Source organism: Amblyomma americanum, chromosome 1, assembly GCF_052857255.1.
Source record: "Amblyomma americanum isolate KBUSLIRL-KWMA chromosome 1, ASM5285725v1, whole genome shotgun sequence".
Taxonomy (NCBI): domain Eukaryota; kingdom Metazoa; phylum Arthropoda; class Arachnida; order Ixodida; family Ixodidae; genus Amblyomma; species Amblyomma americanum.
In genome coordinates, this window is record NC_135497.1 from 134,068,312 (window position 1) to 134,081,831 (window position 13,520).

General features: G+C 41.3%; 1 protein-coding gene across 5 annotated transcripts in view; it reads left to right on the forward strand.

Annotated features, from left to right (window-relative positions):
- The window catches only part of LOC144113703 (uncharacterized), a 103,335-nt gene that overhangs the window by 27,466 nt on the left and 62,349 nt on the right, over nt 1-13,520 (forward strand). For 3 of the 5 annotated variants that reach the window (XM_077646967.1, XM_077646966.1, XM_077646968.1), the window contains exons 7-10: nt 2,872-2,996; nt 5,681-5,798; nt 8,838-8,908; nt 11,473-11,746. In XM_077646967.1, coding sequence (XP_077503093.1) covers nt 2,872-2,996; nt 5,681-5,798; nt 8,838-8,908; nt 11,473-11,746 — 588 coding nt within the window. The remainder of the gene's footprint in view (nt 1-2,871; nt 2,997-5,680; nt 5,799-8,837; nt 8,909-11,472; nt 11,747-13,520) is intronic. The other 2 variants (XM_077646969.1, XM_077646970.1) reach the window with 1 other exon arrangement.

Genomic DNA, 13,520 nt, shown 5'->3' on the forward strand with positions numbered 1-13,520 from the left:
GGATTCATTTGTAACAATACGACTTTTTTATAGGTACATCTCATAGGAATGCTTGCTAATCTCCATTCAAGCCTACTACTGAACATTCGTTCATGTTAAATTTGTTACGTATTTGTAAAAGGCGCTTTATTAAAAGAATTTAATCTGCGCACGGTGGAGAGCATCACTGGTGTGATGGCTAGATCTAGCCACTGTATCACGGCACATCCATGATTCTGCGCCAGAAACCACGTTTTCAACCGAACACTGGTTAGCGAAGTACGAAATGTCATGTTCCCGGCATGCTCTTGGTGGATGAAGCATTTTTTAAGAAACTTACATAGACGGTGGTGTCACTTTTCCCTCTGTGTAATTTTTGAGAAACTCTATGGTCCAAAGGAGGTGGATTGTCAGTAGCATGACTTGATCATTCCAGTGTGGCATATTGCTTGTCGCAGAACAAAACTGAGATGCTTGATTTAAAGTCTTTAATTTAATATCTGTTAAGTGCACTTTAAAAGCTGTAGCTTTAATCACCTTTGTCATGCATAGCATATTTTCTTCCTTACAGTGTTCATATTCTGGAATGTGATATGTGCATCATTACTTTTGTTGGTACTACCTTGTTGAATTTAGATATTTGCTTAGCTATAGTAGGCTATTTTCTTGGTTAATCTTCATATGAGACTGCAGCAATGTGTTGAAAAAGCTTATACCGCTGTCACATGGGCACTGCAAAAGCCTTTGAGAATCAGGTTCTTATATCGAAAGGTGTAAGGAGTGCAGCTACATGGCACAAATGTTGCGCCTTTGCCGCTAAGGGCCTTGGAGGCGAAGGCGCCCGTCAGAGACCTTTGGAACCCAAAGGCGCGGCCTTCGAGAACCTGCAATCACAGTGCCATCCAACGTCAAAAAGTAAAAGCAATAAAAAGATACATGTAACCAACAATGTTTGAAAACATCTTTTAAAAATACGAAAGGTGTCTGCCTTTGCTTTTTGTACGGGCGCTTATATTTTATGCCCAGATTTTAAGACGGTAAAAGTGTTGCAGCAACACTGAGTGACCCTGCTGGCCAAGGCAATACACAAAACCTGCGGCTGCTGATGAGAGTAGCTGTTGCAGTTCTTTTAAGGAAGCAGTCAGAATAAAAAAAATTGTCTGAGCTCAACGAATGAACAGAATTTCCCACTTTAATTTTAAAACACTCACTTCAGCCGCCTCAAGCACAGCAGCGGGTGCTAAACCTCGACTGTTTCACCTTTGGGCTGCACCGCGTAGCTGCGTCGCTGCTTCTTTAAGATTTCGCTCCTTTGGTGAAAAAAAGATGCCTTTGCTGGAAAGGACTTCGAGGAATGCCGTGTGATAGGGGTATTAGTCATTTTATTTGCCCATAGGGGCAGGCAGGTTCATAAAAACTGAGGTAAGTTTCTTGTCCTGGGAGCTGGCTAACAAGCACTTATTTGAAGGTATTGTCTACTCTATGTTGAGATTTATAAATTACTTTCTGAGAGCTCAGGACAAGTAGTGAATGTTCAGAACAAAGGGCTACACTCAGGCTGTCAGGTATAAAAATTGAGCATTTTATGTTAGCACAGAACACGTCCATACTTGAGATGGTGCTTTTATGCCCAATCAACATCTTTTGTACTCTTTATGTTCGTTCATTGACACGCCATTTTTTGTTTCCATCGAAATGAAATATCTTTCTTCCTGAATAGTATATTCAGGCCTTAAGAAATACAATGTGTTATTTTTCCAGGCGCACAATAATAGCGGCTGATTTTTTACAGAGATGTGTGAAATTTGTACAAAGTGTCATAAATGTGGAAAATAGCAACATCAGAATGCCACAAGTAAACACCTGAAGGATTATGGAAATTCTATTTTGGCGGTGCACATTGCACTTGAAGTTGCGAAAAAAAATGTTACATGTGGTGGCAAAATATGTCTGTATATAATGGCGGATGATGTGCTACCCAACTTACTGTTTTGTGAAATATTATTTACTGTGTTTGCTGTATAGCATAAAAAACCTGCTTGTTTGCAGGATGAAGGATGCGAAATTCACCTGAAACAAAGAAACTACAGCTAGGTGCAGCTTACTCTCGGAAAACGCTGCGATTTCACTTTGTGCACAATTGTTTACATAGTATGTCAAAGGGTTAAGGAGATCATTAAGCATATAATAGATAGCAGCGGCATTTTGTGGTTGTCGTAGGAGGGAAAACTCAAGTGTCTTTGGTTCATTTTCTTTTTCATACGGAGAAACTTTGGAACCTTGGACTTTATATGATCTGCTTTGTTGAAATCTCAGCTCATGGGATACTACAAAATTAACATGATGCCATCAGCCCATTTCTTGGGTCCCTGCTGCATAGGAAGCACAGTGGTAATTTGGAATGTATGTGCTGATGTCCACAATTGGCATCTCTTGTGCCATTTGTGAACACTGGGTAAATTGACTGGTTTTGAAACTGTGCACACAGTTTTTATTTCTAGAATGTTGAGTTTGTGTGTGTGTGTGTGTGTGTGTGCTTGTAATCTTGTTAGGGACAAGCTCAAAAGAGACGGTGATAATTTGGGATGGAGAGTACACTAGTTGCCACATATAGAAATTAAGCTGTCATTTCAGCATGTTTCTGTTGAGTAGCTTTTTTTTACAGTGTTCATGTTTTTAGGTGTGGCATGTGCACTGTTGCTGTTGTTAGCAACTTGTTGAATTCAAACACTTGCGTAGCTGTGGTAGGCTATCTTTGAAGAAAGCTGTTCGCATTCATCAGACGACACTGTAATGGTTTACTGAAAAACTTGGCTTAGTCTTTTCTTCTGTTTTTTTTTTCCTTAGAGATGGACAGTTCCACAAAAGCTTAAATAAGCTTCTTTTTCTTAGGTTACACTTGACCTCAACAAATACGGTTTGTCCTGGGAGCTGGTGAACAAGTACCTATTTCAAGCTATTGTCTACTCTGATCCTGAGATTCACAAATGTCTGACAGACTTGCTCACCCACCGACAGTGAGTGCCTAGCTGTTCTTCTATGCTTAAATATATCATCACATAATATCAGAACAGTGTCCTGGTTAATAAGGTTCGTCAGAAATATGGAGTGTTGCTTTCAGTTCCTGAGAGTACAGGATGTTTACAACAACATTCAGATTTCCTAAAAATGGAACATGCATTAAGCTGGTTTTTGGTTTTATTTTATTTAATTTTATTGTTACCTAATTATTTGATTGTAATGCAATAACTAACACATAAATTGTTAGAAATATTATATGGAGCATAATGCATCGGAAGAGTTAAAGATCGGTCTTCATTTAGCCTGATCATGCTGTCGTATTTGATGACAGAAGATAATACTGGGTGCTGCTGGGTTAGTACTTTTACCTTCTGATGCTGCTTTAAATTAAAACCCAGTGAGTGAAAGAGTACCAGTAACATCAGCATCTTCATCCGACACCATTATCAGATTGCTTATGTCGCACGAAACAAAGAAGTGACCCAGGTTACTTGCATTTGGATTGGCTTTCATCAGCAGTGTGGCTCTCAGGCTTGCATTGGGTCCCACTGTGTATCGTCATTGCGCTGACTGTCTATCAGCAGTTGTGCAGGATAACCAGTGCTGGTTATTGAATGTTTGGATAAAGCCGTTAATTTTCTTTTTAGTAACAGAGTAATATGCTTTTTTGCCCCAATATTGAATCACCCAGTCAGTGAGCGTCATCTGTTCAAGGATGTGCACGTTGACCGCAGCGGTGGCCTAGTGGTCTGAGCATCCGCCTCACATGAAGGAGGTGCGGGATTCAATCCCCGGTGCTGCCGGGTGCCCACTGGTGATATAATGGGTGCAAGCTTTCCCCTGGTTAGGGTGAAATGGCTGGGAAATGGGTCTTTGACCCCACCTTGAATAGAATAAAAATACCTTGTGCCATGGCACTCTTTGGCCACAGATGCCCTTGTGCCATAAAATTCCATCATCATCGATATGCACTTAATTGCACGTGACTGACATCTTTCTCTTGGGAGCTATTATTCTAAAGCCTAGCCAGCACATTTGTTTCACAAGGCTTTTGACAACAGTATAACGTTGCCAATGAAAGCTGATAAAAGTAGTTCAGATAACGTCAGGCTGTGCTTTCACGTAGTTTGGCATGAGCAGTCTGATAAAGGAATGGGGGTAAATGTAACTATATTTCGATCTAATTTTGGTTTAAAGCAGTCTTTGAAGGTAAAATTAATTGGCTAGCAGCGTCCAGTACCTTATTTGGGCAACATATTAAGTAGGGAGTCTGAAGAACACTGTTTAGTAATTAGAACATTTTAGTTTAGTGTTACACTTGTGATGTTTCTAAAGACTGACAGTGTAACCACATTGTTGAAAGAAACATAATGTGAGTTCTGTTTTTGAAGAAATCTGGCTGATCTTGATGAAAACATCTTGTATAGCTGAAGATGGGTTTCAATTGCAATACGAGGCTTGCTGTTTTCCTTGTAAACAGAACCTTCACAGGGTACTCTGATGCCGTACTTTTAAGAGGAATGTGGAAAATTTGAGCAAATGCAAAGTCTGTATGAGTGCCCTTTTTGTCTCTGTAGTGATACATCTTAGCTGCATGGGAACGTTCAATTAAAGATGCAATGTGAGCATTGTAGCGATCCATGCCTGTCGCTGTATGTAGTAGATCACTTTGCTTCAGTGGAAGGACCAGTAGTCGTCTGCAGTCAGCATCTTTTAATCAAGTGCACGAGGTTAAGGGTATGAGTGTCTTTTGCATTTGAACAATTGAGAGGTTGTGTTTAAAATCTTGTTTAGCAAGGCAGTTCTCGTGAGGAAGTGTGCTCATGTTCACAGGCCATATGCTGAGTGTAGCATTCCATATTGTGTAGTTCCAGCCTTGGCTGTCACTTTTTTTTATCCTTGGATTAATGTGCACTAAGCTAATAATCACTATCATTGACGAAGTAAGAAAAAAATCTGCAAAAGAATTTGATACACCGTTGTGCTCAAAGGGTGAACTCGTCTGAGAAAAATGCTACCACTTTTTAAGCTACCATGCCAGCCATGGTTGGAGACTCTGGCAAAAGTACATGTTTTTCTGCCACTTTTTTTTTACTGTACGTGCTGCAGCTCCTTAGTGGCAATGGCAATCAGCTGCTGAGCCCAAGGATGCAGTATCGAATCCCGGCCTTCGTGGCCATATTTTTTCCATGGAGGCAAAATACAAAGATTCCATGTGCGATGCAATGTCATCACATGTTAAAGAATCCCAGTTGGCCTAAATTAATCCTGATCTATCCACTGCAAGGTCTCTTATAGCCCATGGGCTGTTCTGCAGCTATGGCAGGCAGGCTGGTGGAATGCAAAGTGAAAATCGTTCCTAGTATTCAACTCTATATATAGTAGCTTGAAGGGCAAGTTTTCTTTTTTTTTAGCAGGAATTGGTGCTAAAGCTATATTACATTCTCCAGCATATGAGGCAACATAGGAGGTTACAAGCCTTGTATTACAGTTGATTACTTGAGTATCTATAATGCAGAGGTGTTACAATGCGGATTTTATGGCATTTTATGGCATAGTTGCAGACAGACTTTTTTTTTGTTCTTCGCAAGTCTTAGGTGGTACGTATTTAGCGTTCCTGTTTGCGTGCTTCATGCATGGGAAGCATTATCTAGATACCAACATTTTTCTTACTTTTCAGTTCAATAAAGTTCAAACAGGATCATAAAGCATTGTTGGAACTTGACAACGATATGACTCTTACAACCATAATCTGGCGGAAGGTGCAACAGCTTTTAGATGAACCACATCAGTTAGAGGTAAGGGGTGAGCTTGTGCTTTGTTGTCGTTGCCAGCCATTGGATGAAAAGCTGTTTGTCACAGCTGGGTTGTCTGGAGCCAGAATGGACTGGTTAACCAATAGATTTTTTCTGCTGCATAGGATTCACCTCTTGTAGTGTCATATGAGTTGCATTTCACTAACTGCAATGGTAGTTGGCTTGAAGTGCTGTGTAACTGTCGTTTTGTTTCCCCCTGGCTGTCTTGAGATGTTTTTAATGATTGTTGGTACTTGCATGCATGGTAGCTGTAGGAATATGCTTATTGGATTGCTTATTTGGAATCTGTCTTCTAACTCCACTTCGGCCCTCTTCCTTGGTCTCTCCTTTGGGTCTTACTGGAACTAGCACCAAGGTTCTGTGCAGTCCGGCTCCACTTGCTTGTTGCATGGCTTTTCTATGTTCCTTTTGATTTTTCCATTGGCACCCTAGCATCCACACCTCTGCTTTGTGCTTGTAGTGCGCAAGTAAGACAAATAATGAGGCAAAGAATGCTCCATAGTGCTTCCCCCGCGCCTGTTATACTTTTTCTACATTTCCTGCACTTGCTGGTTCATGTTGAAGCATTTTATGATCTTCATGGTAAGTGTGAATTGTGAACAGGTTTGGAGAAAATTAAATCGTAAGTGTTGCATGGCTATTTCTGGGGTTGCTTTCATTAGGCTCATTCTCACTTGCTTGGTGGCAAGCTTTATGCTTCATGATACTGTAAAGGCACACACACGAGGTTACAGCACCGAGGAGCCACCACAAATACATGAAGGTGGTGAAAGTTGTAAACCTACCTACAGAAATATTGCGGCGCAAAGGCATGCTGCCTTGCTGGTGCAAGGTCATGTGGAACAGCAGTGTTTGCATCAGCATTGCTGTTGTAGCTGGAGCCTGCTTATTGCTTATTGTCTACCAGCATGCATTTTGCTGAATTATAGCTTTACTCTGTGACTTTAAAAAGTTATCAGTTATCTATTGTGCTGCCTTTCATGTTTACTATTTCTGAAGTTTTTTTTTTTGTGGACTTGCTTTACCAAATTTTTATTCATGAAAGTGAGCAATTACTTGACAAAACTTTCAGATTGTGTGACTGGTAAAAACATTCTTTTTGTGTGACTGGTAAAAGCATTGTCTTTGTTGCTGTACCTGTTTTACTGTATGCAGGCTTACTGTTTGCAAGCATAAAGGGCACCGGAGCTACTGCTTGCTGTGTTACATGTTGTGTGGCCGGGCCACAATTGAACTCTAACACTGCATGTGAAGAAAGCGCACTCCTTCGTCTTTTTGTGCTTGGCTGCGATGAGCAGCTAGTGTAATTAATGTTTCTATGTAGAGGGTCTTGTGTGTGTGCATTTGTCAGCCAGTTGCACATAATCAATTATTTGAGTTGAGGAATAATACTTAGGAGTGTTTGTGTTTGTATCTGATCTAGTCTGGTAGTGTATCGTTAGTATCGTAAAATTGAGCTGCATATGTCGTCATAAAAATGCAGCCTGCTCTATTTTGTGCCTATATAACTTTTTGTTGTCTTCTGCTGCTGCTGTGAACAGCAGTAAACTGGCTAAATGATCTGTAATTCACATCTTGCTGTGAATATGTATCTTGTGTGGTTATATCTGATCTTGCTAACAATGAAGAATTTCTTAATGGGTTGCACCGTTACATTGGCAACTTTTTTTAGGCTGTCCAAAATTGTTGCTTCTGTTCAGATTATCCTGATTAATTTGTCTGAACATAAAATGTGCTGGTTTATCTAGTAATTAGTACCGTCCACATGAGTATGTATCTTGTGTGGTTATATCTGATCTTGCTAACAATGAAGAATTTCTTAATGGGTTGCACCGTTACATTGGCAACTTTTTTGAGGCTGTCCAAAATTGTTGCTTCTGTTCAGATTATCCTGATTAATTTGTCTGAACATAAAATGTGCTGGTTTATCTAGTAATTAGTACCGTCCACGTGAGTTTGTCTTAGACAATATCTGCCAAGGTGGCTGAGTGGCTGCGCCAGTTTGCTGCTGAATGTGATGGTTGTAAGCCCAGCTCTGGAGGCAGTATTTTGACAGACAGAATGCAAAAATGAGCATGTAAAGATATTTTAGTAAATAATAAAAGGAAAGGCTCAGAGTGGTCAAGATTATATCCAATCCCTGAAAATGTAAAAATTTGAATAAAAACTTGAAAAGTAAAATGTACAAACATTTTACTTTATCATGTATGAATGATCACTAATTTACTAGTTAAGCGAGTAAAGGCACGACTAAAGGTTAGTATTGGATTTCAGCACGAACTATGCCTGATTCAGCAACCTATAATTAATTTCGTTAGAGTACAAGATAAGTTCATTGCCTCGTCATTCACTACAATGCTTGCAGTAGGTATGCACAGTAAATAATTCACTACCATACGCGTAGTTTAGGTCAGAACAATTATTGAGCTGAAAGTATTCCTTTATCGCTTTGCAAATGCAAATGTGGAAACTTCAGAAATGTTTAATTGTTATGTTTAGTGGCTATCTTAGTTGAATTTCTGCTAAATTACGCCGTACATTTTCTGATGAACGTTGTGCATATATATGCATATGGAATGTCCATCTTAGTCTTCTCACTTCCATGAATTGATATATTGCTGGTGAAGCTGTTTTGACAATTTAAGAATTGTGGTTCCCATTTTAGTGTGCAGCCAGTGGAGAATGCTTTACGAGAATTGTTATTAAATTAAAATAGCCTTGTGGCTTCCTCACTGCATTCTTAGTATAGAAGCATGGTCTAGAAACCTGCAAAGAACAAATTAGATTAGAGTGACTGCACTTTTTTTCAGCTGCAGTTGATTTTTTTCATTGATTGAGTTGGTGCCCATTTGGGGTGTGGGCACAAAATTCCCTGGGGATTTGTGCAATTTTATTGTGTGGAACACAAAGTTTGTAATAATCCAGCCATTTGATCACTGTGCTACAAACGAGAAACAGTAAATGTAGGGTAAACTATACTTGAGAGTTTTACTAATGCTTGCTTCCTCTCTATTTTTACAGCAAGTGCTACCAGCCCAGTGGATGTCACCCTCTTGGAAGCCGGTTGATCCAGACCTTGTAGCCAAAAATCTGTGAGTCAGCTGCATGTTTGTGATGTTGCAGTCTGAAGGAAGGAGTATATATAGGCAACCTGCAGTGCCCAAGTGACACTGAAATTGCTCCACTGCATGCCTAAAAACTTCCATCCGCTTCTCTGATAGGGAGTATCTGTTCTTGACCAAATCATTGGGATTCACGGGGTAACATGTGATGTCCATGACGTTTTTGTTTTGTTCTTGTTGGTTTTCCTATTTATTCGAGCATATGTTATGGGGGTTATTCTTGTAATAACGCTCAATGGGCTAGAACCAGTAGTTGCTCTCTAGAACCAGCGTGCCAGCCCTAGCATTCAGAGCTGTGACCCCCAACCCGGTTATTAACCCGTTTATTAACCAAATTAACACTTCTTAATATTCACCCTCTTGGTATTGCATGGGTTAAAGATTTTTTCTGCTCCAGGTTTTAGTTTACCAGTGTCAATAACCATAGTTCGTCTCTCAGCCAAGTACATTCTGGCGTCCTACAAGGAAGCGTGCTTGGCCCCTTGCTTTTTTTTATATTTATTAACGATTTACCGAACTCCATTTCTTCCTGAATCAGACTTTTTGCCGACGATTGTATAATTTATCGCAAAATTTATACTAACGAAAATTGCCTGGCCTTACAATCCGACCTCGAGACAGTAACAGCATGGTGCTCTACTTGGCTTATGCAACTTAACCTTTCCAAAACAAAATTTGTCTTTTACTAACCAAATGTCTCGATTTCAAACAGCGTATTCGTTAAATAACACTCCAGTCTAGTTGGTAACCGCGTATAAATACCTCGGTCTTCACGTTCATTCAGACCTAACATGGAACCACAACATTAACCTTATTTTTGCATCTGCTAATCGCTCATTAGGCCTCTTAAAACATAACTTAAAGCATCCTTCCTCTCAGCTCCGATTAAGTGCTTACACCACTCTTATTCGACCTAAAGTTGAATATGCTTCGGCTGTTTGGAACCCTCATCAAGCATATTTGTAATAACATCGAATCATTGCAGAATTGCGCAGCTTGTTTCATCTACTCTGATTATTCACGTTATACCAGCATCAAAGCCTTGAAGAAACGCACTGATCTGCAAGATCTATATCTCCGTCGTTAAGTTGCACTCTTATCACTTTTTCATTAACTGTATCATCACTCAACTCTTCATAATGACTTTTTTTCTTTGCCTTCTTCCATTTCTGACCGCCGCGACCATCCGTTTAAAGTTGAGCGCTTGTCATACCATAGATCTAACTATGCACATTCATTCATTCCACGCACTATAACCAACTGGAACGCTCTCCCTTCAGATGTTGCTACCACCACTGATCCGGAGAAATGTTATGAACTAATATCTGCTACTATTTCTGCGTAACATCTTTTTGTACATTGTTAACTTACCAGTGCATTAGGTTTTTGTCTTTTATTTCTGTTATTGATGATTCTCGTTGTTTTAGTTTCATGTTGTTGTGGATAAACATTGTATAACTTGTATTAACTTTTCTGTCTGCTGCTCTGTTAATGTTTGTTTCTTGCCATTTATGCTTCAATGTTTAATTATGTCGGTTTTGTATTTTTGTTACAAGGATCCATATGCTTTTATCTGTTTTTGTTTGTAGTTTCTCGAATTTTTGGCTTATTTATTTTTTTCTTTTGATTACTTGCCTGCACCCCCCCACCCCCACCCCCCCCATATAATACCCTTAAATTGAGGGCCTTTAGGAGTATTTTGTATAAATAAATAAATAAATCTGTTTTTAGTTTTCTGAAAAACGCGGAAATCTTAAACAAAATATAATATCACAGAACTATTAATTCTAAAAATTCTTACCCTGTGCTTTGACGCATTTTATGATACACCTCATCCATTTCCTCAGGCCTGAGAAGGCTGAGGTCTACATTCGATTGTTGGGCTCCTCGAAGTCCTTGTCCGGACAAGGACTTTTGGTGAGGACACCCAATTCTTGAAATAAATTACACCGCGTGTTTGGCGCATGATATGGTAGCCTGAGTTGCTTATGCACCATAAAACCCAATACAATACAATACGTTACACTTGCAGTATCCAGACTATGGGCTGTTCTTTTTTGTATGACAAATCGTTCGATTGCAACTGCATGTAGATTCTTGCACAGCCCACTGCTCATGACATGACATTACAGGGCATGTGATGAGCAGTAGTGTTCTGTGCACTAAGGGTGAGCGTTCAAGAGATGTTTGGTGTGCAGACAGCACCTTAGGAGTTCCTTTTTTTATCTGAGCAATGCCGCCATTTGGCATAACGTGTGTGCTTTTGGGAACAACATTTTTGTGTGTATACATCTGTCCTATACTGTCCACAAAAAGACAACAGGCTTCTTCCATTTCACTCTCATCACTGACTTTTGTGTGGAAGGGATGCATTTATTAGCTTTGCACCTACATAGAAGGCATACATCACAGCTTTGTTGTGAGCATGTGGTTGCATATTTATGGCCTACGCTGAGATGTTATTTCCCAGCAACAGATGGGGAGTGGGGGCTCAGTAGCTGCATAATATTTACATCTGTTCTTTATCGATGCAGTGGACAGTGCTGTCGGAGTCTCTTGGCCGGTGAGCTACAGCAGGAAGGGTGTAATTCTGCGCTCGAACAGCGGCAGTGCTGCCTGGCAACAGCATCTGGTATGGTGTGCCCATTTGCGGAAACCCGGCCTTCTGTACTGGCAGCAGGAGAACCTTCCTCTACATCACCTCTATCGCAATCACCAGTGCTGCCTGGGGCTGCCTGGGGTCATGGGGGAGATACGTGTGGCCCAGGGCTAGACAGCCAGTCATCTGAAGCAAGCCTTCCCAAAAAGGCAAGTCTCTTTTGCTTACAGGTTAGATTGTCTTTGTATATTGCTGTGCCACACACGAGACTACATAAGTAATCATTTTTAGTGTTAGCATTGGAGCTTCTGCTCAGCCGCTTAGCCGTTGTCTGTGTGCCTACCAAGTTGTGGGCCACTTGGGTCACGTGACCTTGTGACATCATCACAACCTGCCCACTGGATTGTGAGAGAACTGCCCACCATGTCAGGTGGCAGTTCAATTAATGATTGGTCGCAAGAGGTTGTTTGGGAAGAGCAGCCTGGGTCTCACAAGCCCGACCGGTGGCTGGACCTGCCATTGCGGGGCATTGGCGTATCGCTTAACTGCTGTATTACTGTGCCAGGAGTGGTATGAGGACTCCCAGCGGTCTGTGAACGTTAAGTAGAGAATGACCAGTTTTGCATATATGGCATTAACCCATTAACGTTATCGCGTCATACCCTTAAGGTGGAGCTTGATTTTCGCCTCCAGTTTTTGTTGTTTTTAATCTGGTACCCCAGAAATGTTGGTAATTTGGCAGTTTTACAAGGACCATTTCTTTTCCGGCCAGTTGGGTCATTTCAGGGTGTTACCAGTACATTGTACTACTATTCAGTAGAAATGAGCCACCGTGGTGGCTCAGTGGTTATGGTGCTCATGTGTTCACCCGAAAGACGCGGGTTTGATCCCGGCTGCGGCTTTCGCATTTTGATGGAGGCGAAATACAAGAGGCCTGTGTACTGCTTTGGGATGTCAGCACATTTGAGAACTCCAGGTGGTCAAAATTATCCAGAGCCCTTCACTACAGAGTCCCTCATAGCCTTAGTCACTTTGAGAAGTTAAACCCCATAAACCAAACCTATTCAATAGAAATAAATTCAGGTGTTAGTGTTGAGGCATATTGCTGGCAAAAAATAGTCAAACCTCAATATAACAAACACGGGTACAATAAAACATCATTACAGTAGCCGACGGGTAATTCAGACTCCAATAATTCGGACTTGTAGGATATTTCGGACCTCGATGAGGCACCGTCACTCACCCCATAGAAGCGCATACATATTCGTGATGGATAGTTTGGACTTCAGAAGTCTGAAAGTTCGATTTTTCGGACCAATTTCAGTCTCCTGCGGGCCAAAATCGGCCATCTTATTGGCTTTTTGACGGTGCAAAAGGCGCCATCTTGGATTGAGGTGGATTTACGCTGCAGTTGGTTTGACTTGACACACTTTTGGTACCTCATTTTTGCCAGTAGAGGCCCCTGCGATATCTGACACTTCGAGGTGGCAGCCGGATTGTCAGCGCCGTCAACTTGCTTTTGTTGCCGACATTGTCGTGGGCAGTTATCACTTGTCCCATACGTTGAAAATTGGTTGTTGGGGGAAGGAAATTGTGCAGGAGCTATCTCACACCTCAGCGGAAGGGATAAAGGAGGGACTGAGAGAAGAAAAGAAGAAAGAGGTGCCGTAATGTAGGGCTCCGGAATAATTTCGACCACCTGGGGATCTTTAACGTGCACTGACATCGCACAGCACACGGGCGCCTTTGCGTTTCGCCTCCATCGAAAAGCGGCCACCGCAGCCAGGTTCCAACCCGGGTACTCCGGATCAGTAGCCGAGCGCCCTAACCACTGAGCCACTGTGGCGGGTCTCATACGTTCGCCATTTGCCGTTTTGTCACTTGGGTTTCTCTGACCGCGTCGATCGAGTGGCGCTCAGTCTTCACGAAGTTATATCCATTCGCCGTTTTGTGATTGCATCCGTCAGTTCCTCCGCTTTAAAA